The sequence below is a fragment of the Acipenser ruthenus genome, chromosome 2 (assembly GCF_902713425.1).
Source record: "Acipenser ruthenus chromosome 2, fAciRut3.2 maternal haplotype, whole genome shotgun sequence".
Lineage (NCBI taxonomy): Eukaryota > Metazoa > Chordata > Actinopteri > Acipenseriformes > Acipenseridae > Acipenser > Acipenser ruthenus.
The window spans coordinates 54,866,788-54,886,252 of record NC_081190.1 but is presented as its reverse complement, the minus strand read 5'-3'; the positions used below and the strand labels follow the sequence as shown (position 1 = coordinate 54,886,252).

General features: G+C 38.7%; 1 protein-coding gene across 1 annotated transcript in view; it reads left to right on the top strand.

The window, feature by feature from the left end:
- LOC117409277 (cyclin-G-associated kinase-like) overlaps positions 1 to 19,465 on the top strand; it is an 85,846-nt gene that overhangs the window by 58,889 nt on the left and 7,492 nt on the right. Inside the window, exons 12-25 of the mRNA XM_034015063.3 lie at positions 859 to 908; positions 2,690 to 2,838; positions 3,214 to 3,336; positions 3,981 to 4,114; positions 5,224 to 5,418; positions 5,538 to 5,655; positions 9,099 to 9,178; positions 11,797 to 11,990; positions 12,118 to 12,276; positions 13,550 to 14,038; positions 14,767 to 14,952; positions 15,238 to 15,375; positions 15,816 to 15,938; positions 16,368 to 16,616. Of these exons, the coding sequence (XP_033870954.3) occupies positions 859 to 908; positions 2,690 to 2,838; positions 3,214 to 3,336; positions 3,981 to 4,114; positions 5,224 to 5,418; positions 5,538 to 5,655; positions 9,099 to 9,178; positions 11,797 to 11,990; positions 12,118 to 12,276; positions 13,550 to 14,038; positions 14,767 to 14,952; positions 15,238 to 15,375; positions 15,816 to 15,938; positions 16,368 to 16,616 (2,387 nt within the window). The remainder of the gene's footprint in view (positions 1 to 858; positions 909 to 2,689; positions 2,839 to 3,213; positions 3,337 to 3,980; positions 4,115 to 5,223; positions 5,419 to 5,537; positions 5,656 to 9,098; positions 9,179 to 11,796; positions 11,991 to 12,117; positions 12,277 to 13,549; positions 14,039 to 14,766; positions 14,953 to 15,237; positions 15,376 to 15,815; positions 15,939 to 16,367; positions 16,617 to 19,465) is intronic.

The window sequence follows — 19,465 nt, the reverse complement described above, 5'->3', positions numbered from 1 at the left end:
CATTACATGGGTTAGGGTGATGCTGCATAAAAAGTAACTGCCTAGGACAGCTCAGTCTACTGCAGTACAATAAACACATTCACACTATTAGACTGAAATGGGAAATTTGCCTTCATAACCTATCCAAAAAACAGGTGTACCTGGATTCAGAGAAGTCAATATCCCTGAAAACCAATGCGAAATAACTGATTTTAGGGATTATACTATGATGGACTAAAGGACTTCCACTGATAATTTGATCACATTCTGAGATGGTTGTTTTTTTTTTCTTGGAACGACTCCACTACTTATTATAAATTGTAGTAGAATATATACATTGATTTGGAGGACAATTCACACAGCTTAAAGGCACAAGGCAGTCTGGCCTGTCATTAAGGCCAAGGCTCTTTGGCTTTGGTGCACCAGTATCATCATGTTTCACTTTTTGAACAGCTATAATATGTATTATTTACTCTTCTAACGCGTAACAGCAGCTCTCTATAGACGTAATGCATGTAACATCACTATCAGTGCAGTAACAGTCACGCGAGGGGGAGTGAAGCAGAAACATGGGCCCTAGACAGAGGATGCTTGTTAATAACATTCCTAGTCCAGCAACATGAAAGCAGCAACAATAATTGTTTTTGAACAAGCAAATTCATTTACTGAGATTTATTTTTATTATTATTATTACTATTCTCATTTTAGTTGGAAATTAAACACAAATACATTGCAAAGTTAGGTCATTGAAAGTGAAGAAATTCAGGTTTTGCCTTTTAATTGGCTTCAGAACCATAAATAAAAAGTCAAACTTCACAATGAGAAAAAGCTACATAAAAAAATGCAATGAATACATGCTTAACTGTTTTGTATTTTCAGCTATGCAAAGGGAGATCTGGACCTGTCGTATATCACTTCAAGAATAGCAGGTATGTTTATGCTTTGTTTATATCTGGTGAGGCTTCTATGATGTGTATTATTCACTCATGCCCCATTCCTACTTCCTGTCACTAATCATTTGTCAATAAAATGATATGGTAGAATTCACCAGTCTATTATAATGATCTTTACAGTAGAAGATCATTTAACTATTAATCTATAGTTAGGTTTTCGGCTATGCACAATTCTATGTTGGATCTTTTGAGTCTGAAATAATACACTTTCTATTATTATTCTGATAGTTGTTAATGAAGTTTTCACCTCGAACAAAGATGCCATTGTGACAATGTGGATTCTGTTTAAAATACAGAGAAATATGAATTCATTGTTGCATGTTTGTGGTGCATTTGCTGTTTTCATTTCCAGATTTAACACATGTTTCACAGATGAATCTGTAAGTTGAGTATAGATGTTTATTCACTCTCAGAGGGGGCAGGGGGAATGGTTTTAAATACATCTTCAGTATTATCACCAGTCTGCATTTTAAAATTTTGAATAGTATTAAAAACAAGCATATATACATTGTTCAACACTCTGAAAGAAGCAAGAGCTTTGGAGTAAAACTGGAAGCAGCAGCAACTTTTACTTCAGTAGTGTTGCTATGAAATAAGTGTACATTCCAAATTAATGTACAAAACAATGCACATATTACTATATAACTCTATAGTGTTGTTTCAATGTTAAGATAAATTATTGGAAATCAAAACGTGAACAAAACAATGAAAAGTGGTGGTAGTGAAATTGGAGGTTTAAATTTCATGGGCAGCAGTGTGGAGTAGTGGTTAGGGCTCTGCACTCTTGACCGGAGGGTTGTGGGTTCAATCCCAGGTGGGGGACACTGCTGCTGTACCCTTGAGCAAGGTACTTTACCTAGATTGCTCCAGTAAAAACCCAACCCCCCAAAAAAGTGATATCTGTATATTGTGAAATAATGTGATATCTTGTAACAATTGTAAGTCGCTCTGGATAAGGGTGTCTGCTAAGAAATAAATAATAATAATAATAAATGCTGTTATATTGTGAAGGTTACTGTATGCAATATGGTATACTTTTGTCTGTCTTCTGTAACTCTTCTTTAGTCAGCAACCCCTGTCTTTAAAAATGAGCTACTTGCTTTTTCATACATTTGTTAAATGATTGTTACTAGTTTAAAAAAGAAAGCACGGAAGCTCCCGAGTGGCGCATCCAGTAAAGGCACTCCGCGTGGAGTGCAGGATGTGCCCTATAGTCTGGACGTCGCGAGTTCGAGTCCAGGCTTTTCCTTTGCCGACCGAGGACGGGAGCTTCCAGGGGGGCAGCGCTCAATTGGCCGAGTGCCGGCCGGGGAGAGGGAGGGTTAGGTCGGCCAGGGTGACCTCCGCTCACCGCGCACCAGCGACCCCTGTAGTCTGGCCTGGCGCCTAGGGCTTGCCTGTAAGCTGCCCGAGAGCTGCGTCGTCCTCAGACGCTGTAGCTCTTGGGTGGCTGCATGGTGAGTCCACAGTGTAAATAAAAGCGGTCGGCTGACGGTACACACTTCGGAGGACAGCGTGAGTTCGTCTTCGCCCTCACGAGCCAGTGCAGGGGTGGTAGCAGTGAACTGAGCCTAAAAATAATTGGCCATTTCAAATTGGGGAGAAAATATTTAAAAAAATAAATAATTGGCAACGACTAAATTTAAAAGAAAAAGAAAAAGAAAGCACACACACACACACACACACACACACACACCCACACACACCCACACCCAGAAAACAATGTGTTCTGATGCTTCTGTTTGGTCCTGTTGTAGTGATGCCATTTCCTGCAGAGGGGGTGGAATCTGCAATTAAAAACAACATTGAGGATGTGAGGCTGTTCCTGGACTCGCGCCATGCAGGCCATTATGCTGTTTACAATCTGTCTCAACGAACATACAGGCCCTCAAGGTTTCACAACAGGGTAGGTTAACAAATGCATATTGGCTGCTGCTTTACTACTGGGCAGTAGACATGCACTGAGGGACACATTATACTTATACAAAGAAATTAAGACAAGTAAAAGAAATGTTAGAGGCAGTGTTAGTAGAACAGTTTGAAGTCACTGCTTGTTGTGAATCCATACACATGAAATTAAGCAATGAACGTAATGACAATTGAAATCAGAGATTTAAGTATTCATTTTAGAAACTGATGGGAATAATATACCTGGAGAATCGCTTGTGATCATGCAAGTTTATTATTATTTCAGTTTTTTCTTGTATTTTAGTTAAACAATATTATTTTTTCTTTTGTTTTAATTAACCAGAAATAAATTACTTCCATTTCTCTTTTCAAGGTTTCGGAATGTGGCTGGCAAACAAGAAGGGCACCCAACCTAAAAAACTTGTACAGCATTTGCAAGAACATGCACCTGTGGCTCAAGCAAGACCAGAAGAATATTTGTATTGTTCATTGCCTTGTGAGTTGTGTTTTTGTTCCCATTATTATTGTTTTTTGTTTATCAATGGGACACTTCTCACCAATCAAAGCTTATTCCTTCCAACCACACCCTCTAATGCCATTGGGCAGAATCGAATTGTTTTTTTAATGTTTATATGTTTCTGATATTACTATATCACCATGTGTACTATAGTGTTTGGCGGTGACCTATGATTGCATTTATTATTCTGTGCTGGGGATGAAATTCCCTGTGAGGGGGATATAGTGGAGATGTTCGTACATCTGTATGCCGCTGGAGAACACCTTTTCCAATTGACTGAAACTTGGTACTAACTTTATTCAGCATAAGTTATTGAAAGAATCATATTCTGGAGATATATGGAGGTGTCCGTCTGTCTGATCATCCATGCCTCTATACAGATGCATGTTACTGACCTACTTTATTTTGTTTATAATCTCCTGCTATGAGAATTCAAATTGTGATGATACTTGCTAAGGACATTCATTAGCACAAGTTATTGACAGTAGCATAACTGGCCATATCTGTATTGGTAAATGTGCATAATGTGGATGCAAATCATGGTGATTTACTTTTTCATGTTGCTGACAGCTCTACTTGTGTTTACCAGCCATGGTATTAATTTGCTGCTGTGTTGTTTCCAGGATGGCAGGGCTGCCTCTGCAGTGGCTGTCTGTTCATTCCTCTGTTTCTGCCGCCTCTTCACCACTGCAGAGGCTGCAGTCTACATGTTCAGCATGAAGCGTTGTCCCCCAGGCATCTGGCCTTCTCACAAAAGGTAAACCAGCAGCACTCTCTTACAATATAGTAAAGTAACATTGAAAGATCAATGTATCTTGAAAAATAAAAAGTGACTAGAGCAAAATAATCAAAAACAGCACGGATGTGGACTAACAACTTAGAATAGAAAGACTTGATTCACACTGCCTATCTAATTCAGAAAGACTTGATTCACACTGCCTATCTAATTCAGAAAGACTTGACTCACACTGCCTATCTAATTCAGAAAGACTTGACTCACACTGCCTATCTAATTCAGAAAGACTTGACTCACACTGCCTATCTAATTCAGAAAGACTTGACTCACACTGCCTATCTAATTCAGAAAGACTTGATTCACACTGCCTATCTAATTCAGAAAGACTTGATTCACACTGCCTATCTAATTCAGAAAGACTTGATTCACACTGCCTATCTAATTCAGAAAGACTTGATTCACACTGCCTATCTAATTCAGAAAGACTTGACTCACACTGCCTATCTAATTCAGAAAGACTTGATTCACACTGCCTATCTAATTCAGAAAGACTTGACTCACACTGCCTATCTAATTCAGAAAGACTTGATTCACACTGCCTATCTAATTCAGAAAGACTTGACTCACACTGCCTATCTAATTCAGAAAGACTTGATTCACACTGCCTATCCAATTTAAAAGGAGTGCTTGCTAACCAAGGTTTTAAAAACTCTTTTTTTTCACCGGCTATATTATCACTGACGTTTTGGTTCTTTCCATTTTATGCTTCAATTTGGAATATGAACATATTAAAAAAAAAAACAGCCCTGATGAAAATTACCTAATCACTTTATCTGATGTAGTTCAGATTCACTCCAATGATCTTGCTACAGTCAGACTGTGTTACCTACAACAAATGTACCAGGATGCAGCAGTTTAACCATAAGTTTGTATTTGAAATACTTGCATATTCTTAACTCATGTAAGGAAAAACAGCAGGACTGCAATCCAGTGGGCCTGGGTTTATATACTATCAAAGCCACTGCAAGTCTGTTGTGTGCCATCTGTGCTTCTGCCCATCAGTTCCCTAAAACAGGTTAAATGGTCTCAGAAACAAAGTTTAATTCCGGTCCTGAACTCTTTCTCTGCAGGTATATAGAATACATGTGTGACATGATGGCAGACGAGCCCATCATCCCTCACAGCAAACCCATACTAATCCAGTCCATCGTCATGACACCGGTGCCCCTGTTTAATAAACAGCGCAGTGGCTGCAGGCCTTTCTGTGAGGTGTATGTCGGAGATGACCGAGTGGCAACCACCTCCCAAGAATATGACAAAATGAGGTATGCGCGAAAGCTTCTCCGCCAGAACTGTATCGTACAACTGTGCTCCTTTTTTCAGATGTGTCCTTCACTTTAGACACATACTGACTATGAAACCACTGCAACTTTCATTTTTTCAGGGATTTTAAATTGGAAGATGGGAAGGCTGAGATTCCCCTGGGGATCACTGTTCAAGGAGACGTCCTTATTGTCATTTATCATGCCAGGTCAACCTTGGGAGGGAGACTACAAGCTAAGGTATGATCAGCAATTTGTATATTTTCTCCAACGCTGCAAACTGTATGCTTCCACATTGCCTGAAGGGAGTATCAGAAATCTGATTTAAGAAATGTCCTTATTGGCACACTTGGTTATTGTCAAACCCTGATCACCACTGCATAATCTGCATTAACATATGAATCCTCTATTTATTTTCTTTATTGATTTGCAAATTAGGTTAACCTCTTCAACTCCAGATGCAAAAATGAATGTGCACTCTAGGTATCAGATTTTTTAATTATTTTAATTTGTATTTTTACCCCTGAAATTGGTATAAAATAATAATATTTGGAATAAAGTCAATACATTTGTAACCTTTGTATTAACCCTTTAGGCTCCTGTGTACTAGATAGTCATATTCAATAAAGCAAAACAGACACAAAATATATATTTTTTTTACATTTTATTTTTGTATGAACGAAAACAAACTCTCTATAGTGTATACACAGTAAAATAAAGATTTTATATGCAAAATGGAAATATTCACGTTTGTTATGTAAAGTATGTCAAAAAATGATGCACACATTATATAAAAGGAATACAAAAAAATACATATTTTTGTAAAATAAAATGAAATACTATATACTTTAGATATTTGATTCCTGCAGTATCTCCAACTCTTCTCAATGTCTTCACAGATAGGGATTTTTGCATGGAACGCAATTGGATAATAGTCACCTGATTTCGATCTCTCCTTCCCCACTTCAAAACATATATCACATTACAAACACTGCCTTATGGCATGTATACAATCAGATAGATGGGGGAAAAAACAAACAAAACATAGAATAGATGGCAAACCTTGACGTATGTAGTAGAGCATGGCTCTGCAAGTGCTCTTCCATTTGACGTACATGCGTATGTCCTGGAGCTGAATTAAACTCATTCCTTTTGACCAGCCCCATATATTAAGTTAAACCAACAAAAAATAATCGCTTACCATTAAGCCAACGTTCTGTCAGACCCTTTCTAATGGGAGGGGAATCTGAAGAAGTCCCTGTCTTAGGACTAGGGGCTGTGTTCTTTAAAAGTCTTAAGATTTTAAGATCTGCATCTCCAAATTCTTACGATTTTCTTACATTTCTTTAAGAACTTCTTAAATGTCACCTAGAAAAAAATCTTGAGAAATGTAGTGATAGTTAAGTGGTAAACAGTGTTTAAATTATATTTATTGAGATTTTCAAACAATTATTATTATTATTATTATTATTATTATTATTATTATTCAGCAAAGCGACAAAATATACCGGATTTTCTAGTCAAAGCCCAGGGGGCGTAAGGTTGTCATTAAGACAACGGTGGTGGTGGAGTTGGGGGGTTATTATTGACATTAGGTAGATCGATTACATTTATAATTAGACATGCTTAAAATTCAAAGGTAGAGCTTTGAAGCTTATGGACAAAACATGTTTGTGACTGAGAACTGCACATTAAAAAAAATGTTTTTAATTTAAATAAAGGAAATCATTTCTAATTTTTGAGTGCAGACCTTTTTTGGTTTTCTTTAGAGCACAGAACATGGTCATGGTAAAGAAGCAAGTGCAGTTAACATATTTATTGACTGGTGTAATACAATTCAAAGGTGCTGCAGTATGTCCACTGTTCTGCCATTTCAAATATTTTCACAAAATAAACTTTAAAACTACAGTGTGCAGTACAAAAGCACATCATGATAAAACACATTTGTAGGTGAAAATGCTAGAATAAAAGACGCTACATTTAAAACATATATAAACACATTACATTTTCGGTCCACTAAAATAAATGCCTTTACATAATCTCTGCAATTAAGAAAATTGAGTCTCCAGTGTGAAAATACAACATGTAATAATGAATTAATGTAGCATCCAAAGTAGCACTATAGCATTAAAATGTTCAATCCAAAATAATGCCTGCGTTACAACCTCTTGCAGTGTCTAAAAACAAATAATAATAATAATAATAATAATAATAATAATAATAATAATATGGATTGTAGCGTAACAGGAAAGTGTAATCAATCCAACTGCGGAGTCTGTATTATCTAATCCGAAACCGCCAAACTCTTCATCATCTGAACCTTCGTCATTGATGGTGCAAGCAATTGTCTGTATAATTAATTTACAGAGCAACTACTTCTATTCAGGTGAGCCGCGATATTTCCCCTCAGGCACTATTTTCGCATGGTTATTAAAAAACGGAAATCAATGGTGGAAATTTTACTTTCAGATAAAAGTTGTGGGGATCATTCAAACAGGGGCGTTGACTCTGCAGAATCTGGTTCAATAAAATACATTAAAACAATATTGTAAGTGTTTGAAATGCTTTTGACTTGATTTACATTTTGTTGTAAAAACCATTCGTGGCCTATCTCCTTGCTGCAGCAGGCAGCTCTATTTTATAACTGACCGAAACCCAAGCTTCAGCTCTGGAAACTCTGCCTTGTACTACTGTTAATTTGCATAACAAATTAATCAGTCGTGTGAGGTTCAGCCCACTACACATAATATATCAAAGCTTACATTTTTCTCAAACCTTTTAAGTTAATCATCTTTTAAGTTAATAAAAATAGTTATTTTAACTTTTCAGATGTATTTCTTCTACATATCTGATAAGGGCTACTAATTTAAAACAAGGATTTTGTTATCTTAATTATAAGAACAATTTTAATTAAAACAAAAACATATATATTTCTTTGAATATCAATTTCTTAAGTTTCTTCTGAAGAAAGAAGTTTTGAAGCAGAAGAATTCTGGGGGCTCCCGAGTGGTGCATCCAGTAAAGGCACTCCACACTGAGTGCAGGATGTGCCCCATAGTCTGGACGTCGTGGGTTAGAGTCCAGGCTATTCCTTTGCTGACCGAGGACGGGAGCTTCCAGGGGGCGGCGCTCAATGTCCTCGGCTCACCGCGCACCAGCGACCCCTGTGGTCTGGCCGGGTGCCTGCGTGCTTGCCTGTAAGCTGCCCAGGGCTGAGTTGTCCTCCGACGCTGTAGCTCTTGGTGGCTGCATGGTGAGTCCGCAGTGTGAAAAAAAAGCGGTCAGCTGACGGCACACGTTTTGGAGGACAGTGTGTGTTCGCCTTCGCCCTCCCGAGTCAGTGCAGGGGTGGTAGCGGTGAGCTGAGCCTAAAAAAAAATAATTGGCCATTCCAAATTGGGAGAAAATAATCAAAAAAATAAATAATTGACTAAATTAAAAAAAATAATAATAATAAATAAAATAAAGTAATAATTCTTAAGAGGAAGAACTACTGCTATTCACAACACTTTTCTTAAGTACAAACTTTTCTTAAGAATGTTTCAAGAATACAGCTCCAGCTTTCTATTAAGACCATTGTACTCAGTCTCATTGGTGGTCATAATCATGATGTTATACTGCATATCATTTTAGCTGATTTCATCATTGGTAAAATAGCATATCTGGTTTCTTTTCTTTGTCAGATGGCTTCAATGAAGATGTTCCAGATCCAGTTCCACACAGGCTTTGTGCCCAGAAATGCCACTACAGTCAAATTTGCAAAGTAGGTTTCTTTCCGTCTTTCCTGTCCAAAAGTTGGATATGTGGTGTAGTTTAATTTCTTGTTCAGTGAATAGACGTTGATGGTAAAGCTTGTTCATTAGGACATTTAGGAAAAATTGTCTACAAGACATGAGAGTTCCTATTAGTCTTCTTTGTGATTATTTTTGGATATGCAATGGAGGCATTTGTACAATACAATTTAAACTAATATCGTGCCACAGCATATTTCATTGTTGCCCTTCATGCTTGGAATCATGCTGGTGTGCTAGTTCTCCCCAGAAACAGTGAGTTTGTTAGATTTTCCATTGCAAAGCTCACTATTTCAGAATGGAAGTGCACCCTGGTTGTGGTTTTATACAGAAATTTATCTTTGCCCAGGCGCAGAGACTAGTAAACATTTATTTTCTTAAAGTAGTGACTTTAGTAAATGTGCCTGTGGAAGGCCTCGGAATGACACACGGAGAGTTCAGGGATTCAGTTACAAATTAAATTTAAGTTTATTTACAATAAGTTCAACAAAAACTGGTTGCAAAATAATGGTACTGTTTCTTTAAATTTTACAAAACTATGTACAAAGCTATGCACAAGCCGAGAAGCCAACACATGTAGAAAATTGTATGGGTAAACAGTCTCGCTGTTTGATTATTATTATTATTATTTATTTCTTAGCAGACGCCCTTATCTAGGGCGACTTACAATTGTTACAAGATATCACATTATACATCGTATCACATTATACAGATATCACATTATTTTTACATACAATTACCCATTTATACAGTTGGGTTTTTACTGGAGCAATCTAGGTAAAGTACCTTGCTCAAGGGTACAACAGCAGTGTCCCCCACTGGGGATTGAACCCACAACCCTCCGGTCAAGAGTCCAGAGCCCTAACCACTACGCCACACTGCTGCCCGATTTCAGCACAAAGTATCCTGCAGCAGCGGAAGTATTGCTCTTGGTCTTCTGAAGCATTCTTTACCTTGTTACTCTGCAGGGGATTAAAACAGGAGAGTTTATCACGGAATGGCAAACATGTTGGTGTCGCTTACCAGGTCCCAGGAACACAGTCCTGACCTGTGGAGAGGCTGCCCCTTTTGTACACCTTGGATCCGCCCCCTACCTGATTTACCTGGGCTGGGAACCAGGTGTACCTTGTTCCTCTCCACCAGCCTCCTAGCAGGCAGACTCCTACCTTGTAGTTGCCAAAGCCCGCTGGATGGACAGGTTCCTCCTATTCCCTCTGCTGGTGGGAGGTGAACATTTCAGTGCAGGGATTTCATCTACCTTGTCACAGTGCCAAATATCCATGACTGCAGAATCAATCAATCAAATTTATTTTGTATAGTGTCTTTCATGCCAAGGCATCCCAAAGCGCTTTACATTACAAATAAATATAATATAATATACAATAAAATATCAAAAAACATCCCAAAACAAAACAAAAAAAACATTAACAAAACTCTAAAATAGGCCATCTAAATCTACAAAAAGGCCTCTGCGTAAAGATGTGTTTTAAGCTTTGATTTAAATGCATTTATTGAGTCAGCATTACGGATTTCAATTGGAAGATTGTTCCATAGTACAGGTGCATAATGAGTAAAGGCTCTTCCACCACAAGAGCTACATTTTATAATTGTAGTCACCAGAAGCCCAGAATCAGCAGATCTCAGCTGGCTTCCAGGGACATAAGGTAAAAGCATATCATTAATGTAAGCTGGGCCATTTCCAGAGCCAGCCTTAAATGTCATTAATAACATTTTAAAAATAATTCTATACTTCACCGAAAGTAAATGCAAGCGGGCAAGAACAGGTGTAATATGTTCAAATCTTTTTGTACCTCTCAGAATTTGTGCAGCTGTATTCTGAACCTGCTGTAAGCGATTGATTAGTTTACAAGTAGACCAGCCAATAGGGCGTTACAGTAGTCCAGACGGGACGAAACAAAAGTATTAATTAAAATTTCTATGTCAGATTCTGCAAGATACAAACGGACTTGAGATAAATTCTGCAAATGATAATAAAGCAGACTTCACTACAGTTGAATCTGGGTGTCGTCGGCATAAGAGTGGAAATGAAAACCATCTGTCTGATCACATTACCCAGCGGTAGCATATACAAATTAAAAAGTAAAGGACCAAGAACAGAGCCCTGTGGAACCCCAGAAACAACAAGAGAATTAGCCGATTTTGATCCTCCAAAGGACATAAATTGATGTGGGGAGGTGAAGTAGGACCGCAGCCAGGAGAGTACTGTACCAGTAATGCCAATAGTTTTCTCAATGTGAAAGAGTAAGAATAAATATCTTGGCATGCAATATCTTGAATGGCATGCACACTATGGGTGCACTATAAGCACTGTAAGCATGTATTCTATTGTCTTGTGAACCCCAAAGTGCCATAGGTCTGGAGGTTTGAATCCCAAAACCTTGAGATTCATGGGCTGGTTGTAAGGTCTTAGCCATTATTGTCCCCTATTACACTGACCAGTAGCAACATTATCTTATGGTTTATAAACTTCTTGAAGTCACCACTTGAAGTAAGATCTTAGAGTAAACCATTTTCAAGATAGCATTAAAATAGAAGATGTCATTGCTCAATGCTGTCTTCCCCTCTGCAGATACGACCTGGACGCCTGTGATATCCAGGAGAAATACCCAGACCTGTTCCAAGTCAACCTGGAAGTGGAGGTGGAGCCCAGGGACCGGCCCAGTACCACGACTTCCCCCTGGGAGAGCTTTCCCACCAAGGGACTCAACCCCAAGATCCTCTTCTCCAGTCGGGAGGAGCAGCAAGAAATCCTGAACAAATTTGGTGAGCTCTAAATGCAAGATCTATGTGCCTGTGCTGAATCATTATATATACAGTAGCAAGGCAGTTTTACAGTTATATGTCGGTGGTAGGAGACTGTGCCTAATAAGCCTGTATTGCACTTTTGCAGGTAAACCTGAACTCTCCAGGCAGCCTGGCTCCACAGCTTTTTACAACGCAGGCACGCCACCCTCTGAGCAACCCCAGGACGGTTCAACTACAGAGACAGAGTCTCCACAAAGCACTGACACTAACGCAAATAATTTCTTCCAGACATTGGATTGGGATGGTGAGAGACTTTATGCCCTGAGGAAAATGTCATTTAAATGACCCTAACAGTTTGAGCTTTTTAGATGCTGGGTGCTTTTGAAATGAAGGGCCAGAATAAATTAATACAAATTGTTGTCTGTAGAAAATAGCACACTGCCCTGATCTCAAGCAGCAGATTTGTCTTAAAACAGTTAAGTCAATTTAATATGAAATAATATTAATGATTAGAGAGCTGTTTCCACAACGCTAATTATCTAACTTCTAATACACAACATTTATTATATTTCAACTGAAAACTATTCTTGTTATAATGTGTATGTAACTGGGGTGTAGTTGAAATGAAGGTAGCTTACTGAACTGAATAGAAAATCTGAAGCGAGTATGTGATGGAGCAAGGTCCTTCAAATTGTAAAACCAGCAATGGACTGGTTTGGACTTTTCTTTTAACCGTACTTTAATTAAATACTGTAACTTTTAAAACAAATATATAACTGCACCCACAACAAAAGGGAAAACAAAATTGTTACTCACCGGTTGTGTGTAATTCATTATCCTGCAGCAGAGAGGTTTCTCGTAAGAAGGAAAAGGGGTTAATGGGTTTTGCCACTTTTGAGGCACTAACACACTGGAAAGAAAATTGTTTAACTTACTTAGGGTAGTGTTGTCCTCCATTTTGTGGGAGGAAGTGAAAAAAACACCATCTTGGGTGAGGGGTCTTTGGATACTTACCTCTGTACTGACTTCCTGTAGTCAGGGCAGTACCATTAGTTAAAAATAAAGGAGAAGTATTTTTTGAATTGTTTATCTTGTGCTTGCTTAAAGCATTATGTAATTGATACACATGCATGTTTGTTTGTTTGTTTGTTTGTTTTATAATGATTGTGTATTAAGATGTATTAAATATATTGGAAGTATTTATTTATTCTAAATGTTTGACAGTTTAATAGAAGCAACCACTCACTTGGTTTAGTCAGGGGGAAGGGTATACCTGTTCACGTAGGAGAGAGACCAAGGGATAGCTTGAAGCCTTGCTAAGCCTAACTTTTGCTGTTTTACTTTTTTGTGTCTGCTACTTTAGATGCCAATAGTTAAAATTATTAGTAGTGTATATAGTTTTTTTTGTTTTTTTTGGTTTGGTTTCTTGTTTTGTTCTTGTTATTAATAAAAACGCGAATTTGCACCAACTCCTTCTGTTCATGCTTGCTTTCATGCATAACATCACGTGCTGCTGGCCGTGACTTCTACAGAGTACATCTGACAAATATGTTCTTATGGGGTTTCTTGTCTCACAGAGGAAAGAGAGACTGACGATGTTCCTGACGGACAGTTTGCCCAAGAGAAACGCCCAGGCTTGATGGAGGACCAGGATGACTTCAGCGACCCCTCTGATGACGAATTTGCCTCCGTTGACAAAAGGGACGCTGCTGCCCCTCAGGACAACACAGAGCCTGTCTTTGAGGCTGATTTCACCCAGCTTCCCCAAGAGACCCCTCTCGAGGACAGCGTGGACCTGCTGGGGCTGAACTCAAATGACCAGCCCAAAGCAGACCACAGTCCTTCCCCTGCCGCTGGAGGAATGAAGACCTCTTCTAGCAATGCTGACCTTCTCAATGACCTCTTTGCATCCGTCGGCAGTGCCACGCCACCAACTCTGCAGGACAGTACAGAGGACCTAATTGGAGGAGGAGGTGGAATAGAAGATGATTTCTTCTTCAGTGCACCACCAGCCAGCACACGGGGACCTCCACCAGGAACCACTGTGCCACCAGCATCCTCAAGTGGTGAACACAATTTTTATTTTTATTTTCAAGTGTAGAATGAAAGTGTTTCTAGATAATAAAATAATTTCCTGTCATGCATTTCAATTCGCTGTATAGGTCTCAAATGTGGAGTTTTGAACGAAAGATGTTATTTTAAAGCATTGTAATTGGTACTACATATATTATTTTTATTTATTTTTTAAAGGAAAAAATAAATACGTTTGCTATGGCATGTTGTTTTTTCTCAAAACTGCACATTTGATACCTATGTAGTAAGATACCGGTATACATTGGTTGAGCAAATGTAGTATTTATTATATCCACAAGAGGGTGAATGTTACCAGGTAACAGGTTAATTGTTACACCGGTGTACCTGATATTTAGACATGATTCTGAGAAATCTATTTAGGTCACGGGTGATGACCGAAACAGAAAATCTGAACAACACAAAGAAGTTATGATTGTTTATACCCATACCAAGTTGCTCCAGTCTGTTTTCAAAATACTCTTCACAAGAAAATAAAGGTCTCATTCTTGTCTCTAGCTTTATGGCAATGTGTCTCTGAAATGACACTGTCTCCTGATTTTTATTCTTACACAGGCTTACCAGTAGAATTTATAAAAAGAAACATAAGCACCCAGTTCACGTCACGTATGAAATTAAATATGAAAGAATAACCCATATTGGCTAAAAAAAGAGCGCTAATTCATGACCTTGACCAAGCCTGGTTGTTGAAATTGTTCCACAGATGGAGACACCTTCGACCTGTTGGGAATCAGCTCCTCGGCTTCTGTGTCTGAGTCCTCAGCTTCTGCAGCCCAGCAGTCCGGAACTCATGTCTTTGGAGATCTCCTGAGTCCTGATGGCACCTCCAGCTCCATGTCCTCAAACCCCACCCCTCCCCCATCTTCCAGCTCCGGTTTCTTTAACCTCAGTAAGACAAGTCTCCCTGAAGCATTCTAAATTCAGTGCCCTGTGAATATTGTGTTATTCTAGCAACCGTATACCATTCTGCAATGCTGCTGTTGAGAAGCTATTCACTGCAGAGCAATGCAACTTGGCAGGTGGTGGGACCTGATCAAGGGCTGCAAGATTCCAAGATGAACATAAAGGGGTGTTAGTCTAGATATTTTATGTCATACACACTTTTCTTGGATATGAAGTTATGTTTCTGATTTTCCTTCTAGTCAAATGTCTCATCTTCTCATATGTTGCACAGGTAATTTGTCTTCAGATTCATCTAAGATGGCCTCTTCTGCCAGTCAGCCCGACCTGCTTGGTGGCTGGGATACATGGGCTTCAACTCCTAACACCAGCAACACCATTCCACCTCAGATCAACAAGCCTGCATTTGCAGGTATGGACAAAACTGCTGGAAACTGCTGAACTGAACACACAATATCTCAAACTTCACATATTCAAAAGCTTCCCCAATTTATGACCACATCCACATGGTTAGTCTCCAGAGTGGCCTCATTTAGCACTCCAGTACAAGGTGTTGTGTTTTTAGAACAGTGTCATTACTTGCCATTAATCCAGACTGCTGTGATATCTATTATACAGGTACACTGGGTCATCAATTAACTGGGGAATGAAAACAAAACAGATAACCTTACATTTGTTAGTAAAACCCAGCTCATTAGCTAAACCATCAAATCATTGTGGTCTATTCATATAACTTACAATCATGTTGCTTGTTTTCTTTTTTTAGAAATTTTTGCTTGCATCAGTGGCTCCTGGCAATGGTGTGTAAATTGTCAGTTATCTTTTTATTTAAGGTCTTTGTCTCTTTTCTAGCCCCTGCCGTTAGTACGAGTGCTGCTACTTACGGTGTGTCCTCCAACTCTTCATTCACTCAGTCCAAGTCACAGAGCTTCGACCCATTCGCTGACCTCGGGAACCTTGGTGCCACTTTGTCAGGTAATGTGAAACAGAGTCTAAGTTTGCGTCTGTCAATGAATTAATTATGCAGTAAGCTATATATGACATTCAGACAGCTTTGTGTGAGCATTCACTTCAATTTGATCCAGAACCAAGAAAGTTCTTATTAGGCACATTGGGGCGAGGATATAGCATAATATATTATTAACGTTCATCCTGGAAAACAAACCAATTTATACCTTTCTTTTTGGACTTCGTTTGTATATCGGTTATGACCAAAACATAGTCAGAGAATCCTATTGTTCTACTTTATTGAAATTAATAGCAGCGAGAATGGCTTTTGAAACCTCCCTTGATTAAAAACCCATTTTTAAACCAACATGTTTGTCAGATTCTGGAAATCCCAGTGTTTTATGAGCTGTAGCAGCTTGGTGACTGGATTGTTGTTTCTTTCACGTCCTTTGTTAGGTTCTTCTAGTGGTGGATTTTCAGCACCTGGTTTCAGTCAGAAGCATGCCCAGGGGCCCATGGGTGGCGGTCAGTGGCAGTCAAGCAGGCCCCAGAGTACCAGCATGCCTTGGCAGCAACAGACCCCACCAATGCCACGGCAACCCAAACCAGCACCAGCACCAGCAACACAGGCCAAGCCCAACTACAATCTGAACTTCAGTGTGATTGGGGGTCGAGAGGAGAGGGGCATCCGAGGACCTGGGTTTGGTAAGATAGTTTTGATGTTTACTTGCATAATGTTGGATCATCTTAAGGGAGTCAGTTACACCATCAGTGTTTAAGCTGAGTTTTATATACTTTTTTGGTGTCGATGACTACGACCTGTACCACAAGACTATCACTTGCATTATTATTATTATTATTATTATTATTATTATTATTATTATTATTATTATTATTATTATTATTGTTGCTGCTATTAAGACTGTGTTTTTAATTTTTTTTCACGGTTATCATAGATTTCATGATTTCCCTGAAATTTACCCACTGCCATGTAATATGTTGTTCCATGTGAAAATTCCCATTTCTGAAAGAATGGTGTAAATATTCGTATTTTTTATCACAATAAATATAGCAAGTGGTTGCCTGATTGGCGCACTACCTGTTACACTGCATCTAGGAACCTGCAGGGGCCATATTACAGAACAATTTCCTTACTTGCTTTCCTATCTTATCTTTCATGGCTAGATTAGGATATTTCCTAAATTGGTATTACAGAAGCATTTCGTAAGTCAGCAGTGTCTACAATTTCCTAAGTGTCTCATCCGATCCTAACATTAGTTAGGAAATCCTATTTAACGGCAATCTTATCTGTAAAACTTATCTGTAATTGAGTCTGAGTAGAGCAGGTTTCAGCTCGAGCTTCAGGTAACTGTCATCAGGATGTACACGTTTTTAAGTTATGGCGTCTAAACTCGATTCAGTTGTGGCAAAGAAACGCAGGGCTCTAAATTTTACTCGGGAAGAGAATAAGGTTTTGATAGCAAAAAAAAAAATCTACAATAAAATCTAGTTAACAATAAATAAAAAAAACATCTCACAGGCTGAAGTAAAGCTAAAAATAAGAAAAGTACTGTACTGTGATGTTTGTGCCTCTGGTGTGAAAGAAAGTGTGTAATATAATTTTGTACATTAAAGAGTCCAAACTTGTATTTTTCGAGTTACATTACATATATGAGCCGCTGGTTACAGTTCATGGAGCGTCTTGCTGTGTAATACAACACAACAGAATCAACACAGAATACTTCATATCTTATTCCTCAGTGAAGGTTCAAATATCAATTATCATAATCACTGACAACTTGTGAGTGCATCCAACTCCAACTCCATCGTGTCACGTACATAACACTTCTCTCAAGGGAGGTGGGGCTAGGTCTAGATGTTGCACGTAGTTTACTGTTAAAGGTAAGCATACCAAAATATACTAATGGATCATTATGGTTCACTATAGAATATGCTGTATATAATAAGAATATGCTGTATATAATTAGACCTAAGACCTACATTGAATAAATGCCCAGAAATATTAGTGCAGTACAAAACTTAAAATCGAAAGCATAACAACAATAATACATGTACATCACGTTTTCTTTTTTTGTTTTTTGCATGGTTTGTTCAGAGCTCGCAAACTAAACAATTTTCTTTTTCTAACATACAAATGGGAAAGGTTCCCCTGAGTCCTAAATGTTAGGAAAGAAACTTAGGAAATTACCATGTTAGGAACGTTCTGTTATATGCTATTTCCTATATTAAATTAAGATAGGAAAATAAGTTAGCAGAGCATTTTCTGTAATATCAACTCTCCTAAACTTGTAGTAAACTTGAAGATAAGGTAAGAATGTCACTTAGGTAGCTGGTAGCTGATTTAGCTTGCTTCTGGTAAACGATTGAACACTGCATAGAGTTGCTTAAAAGGTGGACAGAAAAAAATCTAAATATTCTACAATTTAGCATTTACTGTTTTTCGGGTAAGCATTTCAGTATTTAGGAACATTTGTTGTATAACACTATGTAACACAATTTTTGTTCCTGGGTAGTAAGTGTTATTTCCTAATTGCTTATGCCTCAAAAGTATAGAAAATGGCTATTATTCCCCACAGACTTTGCTTTTGTGACCAGGACAGTGATATTTTGAAATTTACCTATTTCCAATGAGAAAACGGGTGAATTTGTGTCTTTTCGTTCACAAAGTCAGAAAAAAACAACATATGAATCCAAATTAACATGTATTTATACTAAAGTAATACAAAAATGACTACAAAAGATTTAGAAGTGAGTAGTTTTTCGAGATTTACGATTATACTGTAAATCACTTTCACGAATCAGCCCCCAAATGTAGTCTCCCATCATGTTCTCATTATACTGTCCTTGGTAGCGGCGTTCAAAGTCCAGTATATCCTGGTGGAAGCGCTCGCCTTGCTCCTCCGAGTACGCTCCCATGTTCTCCTTGAATTTATCAAGATGAGCATCAAGGATATGGACTTTGAGGGACATCCTACAGTCCATTGTGCCGTAGTTCTTCACCAGAGTCTCAACCAGCTCCACATAGTTTTCGGCCTTGTGATTGCCCAGGAAGCCCCGAACCACTGCGACAAAGGTGTTCCAAGCCGCTTTCTCCTTACTAGTGAGCTTCTTTGGGAATTCATTGCACTCCAGGATCTTCTTTATCTGTGGTCCGACGAAGACACCGGCTTTGACCTTTGCCTCAGACAGCTTAGGGAAGAAGTCTTGAAGGTACTTGAAGGCTGCCGACTCCTTATCTAGAACTCTGACAAATTGTTTCATAAGGCCCAATTTGATGTGCAGTGGTGGCATCAGCACCTTCCAGGGGTCCACCAGTGGCTCCCACTTGACGTTGTTCCTCCCCACAGAGAACTCGGTCCGCTGTGACCAGTCCCGCCTGTGGTAGTGCGCCTTGGTGTCCCTGCTGTCCCAAAGGCAAAGATAGCAGGGAAACTTGGTAAAACCGCCTTGGAGACCCATCAGGAATGCCACCATTTTGAAGTCTCCTATGACCTTGATGCCAGAAAAATGCAGATATGTATCCACTTAGGCAG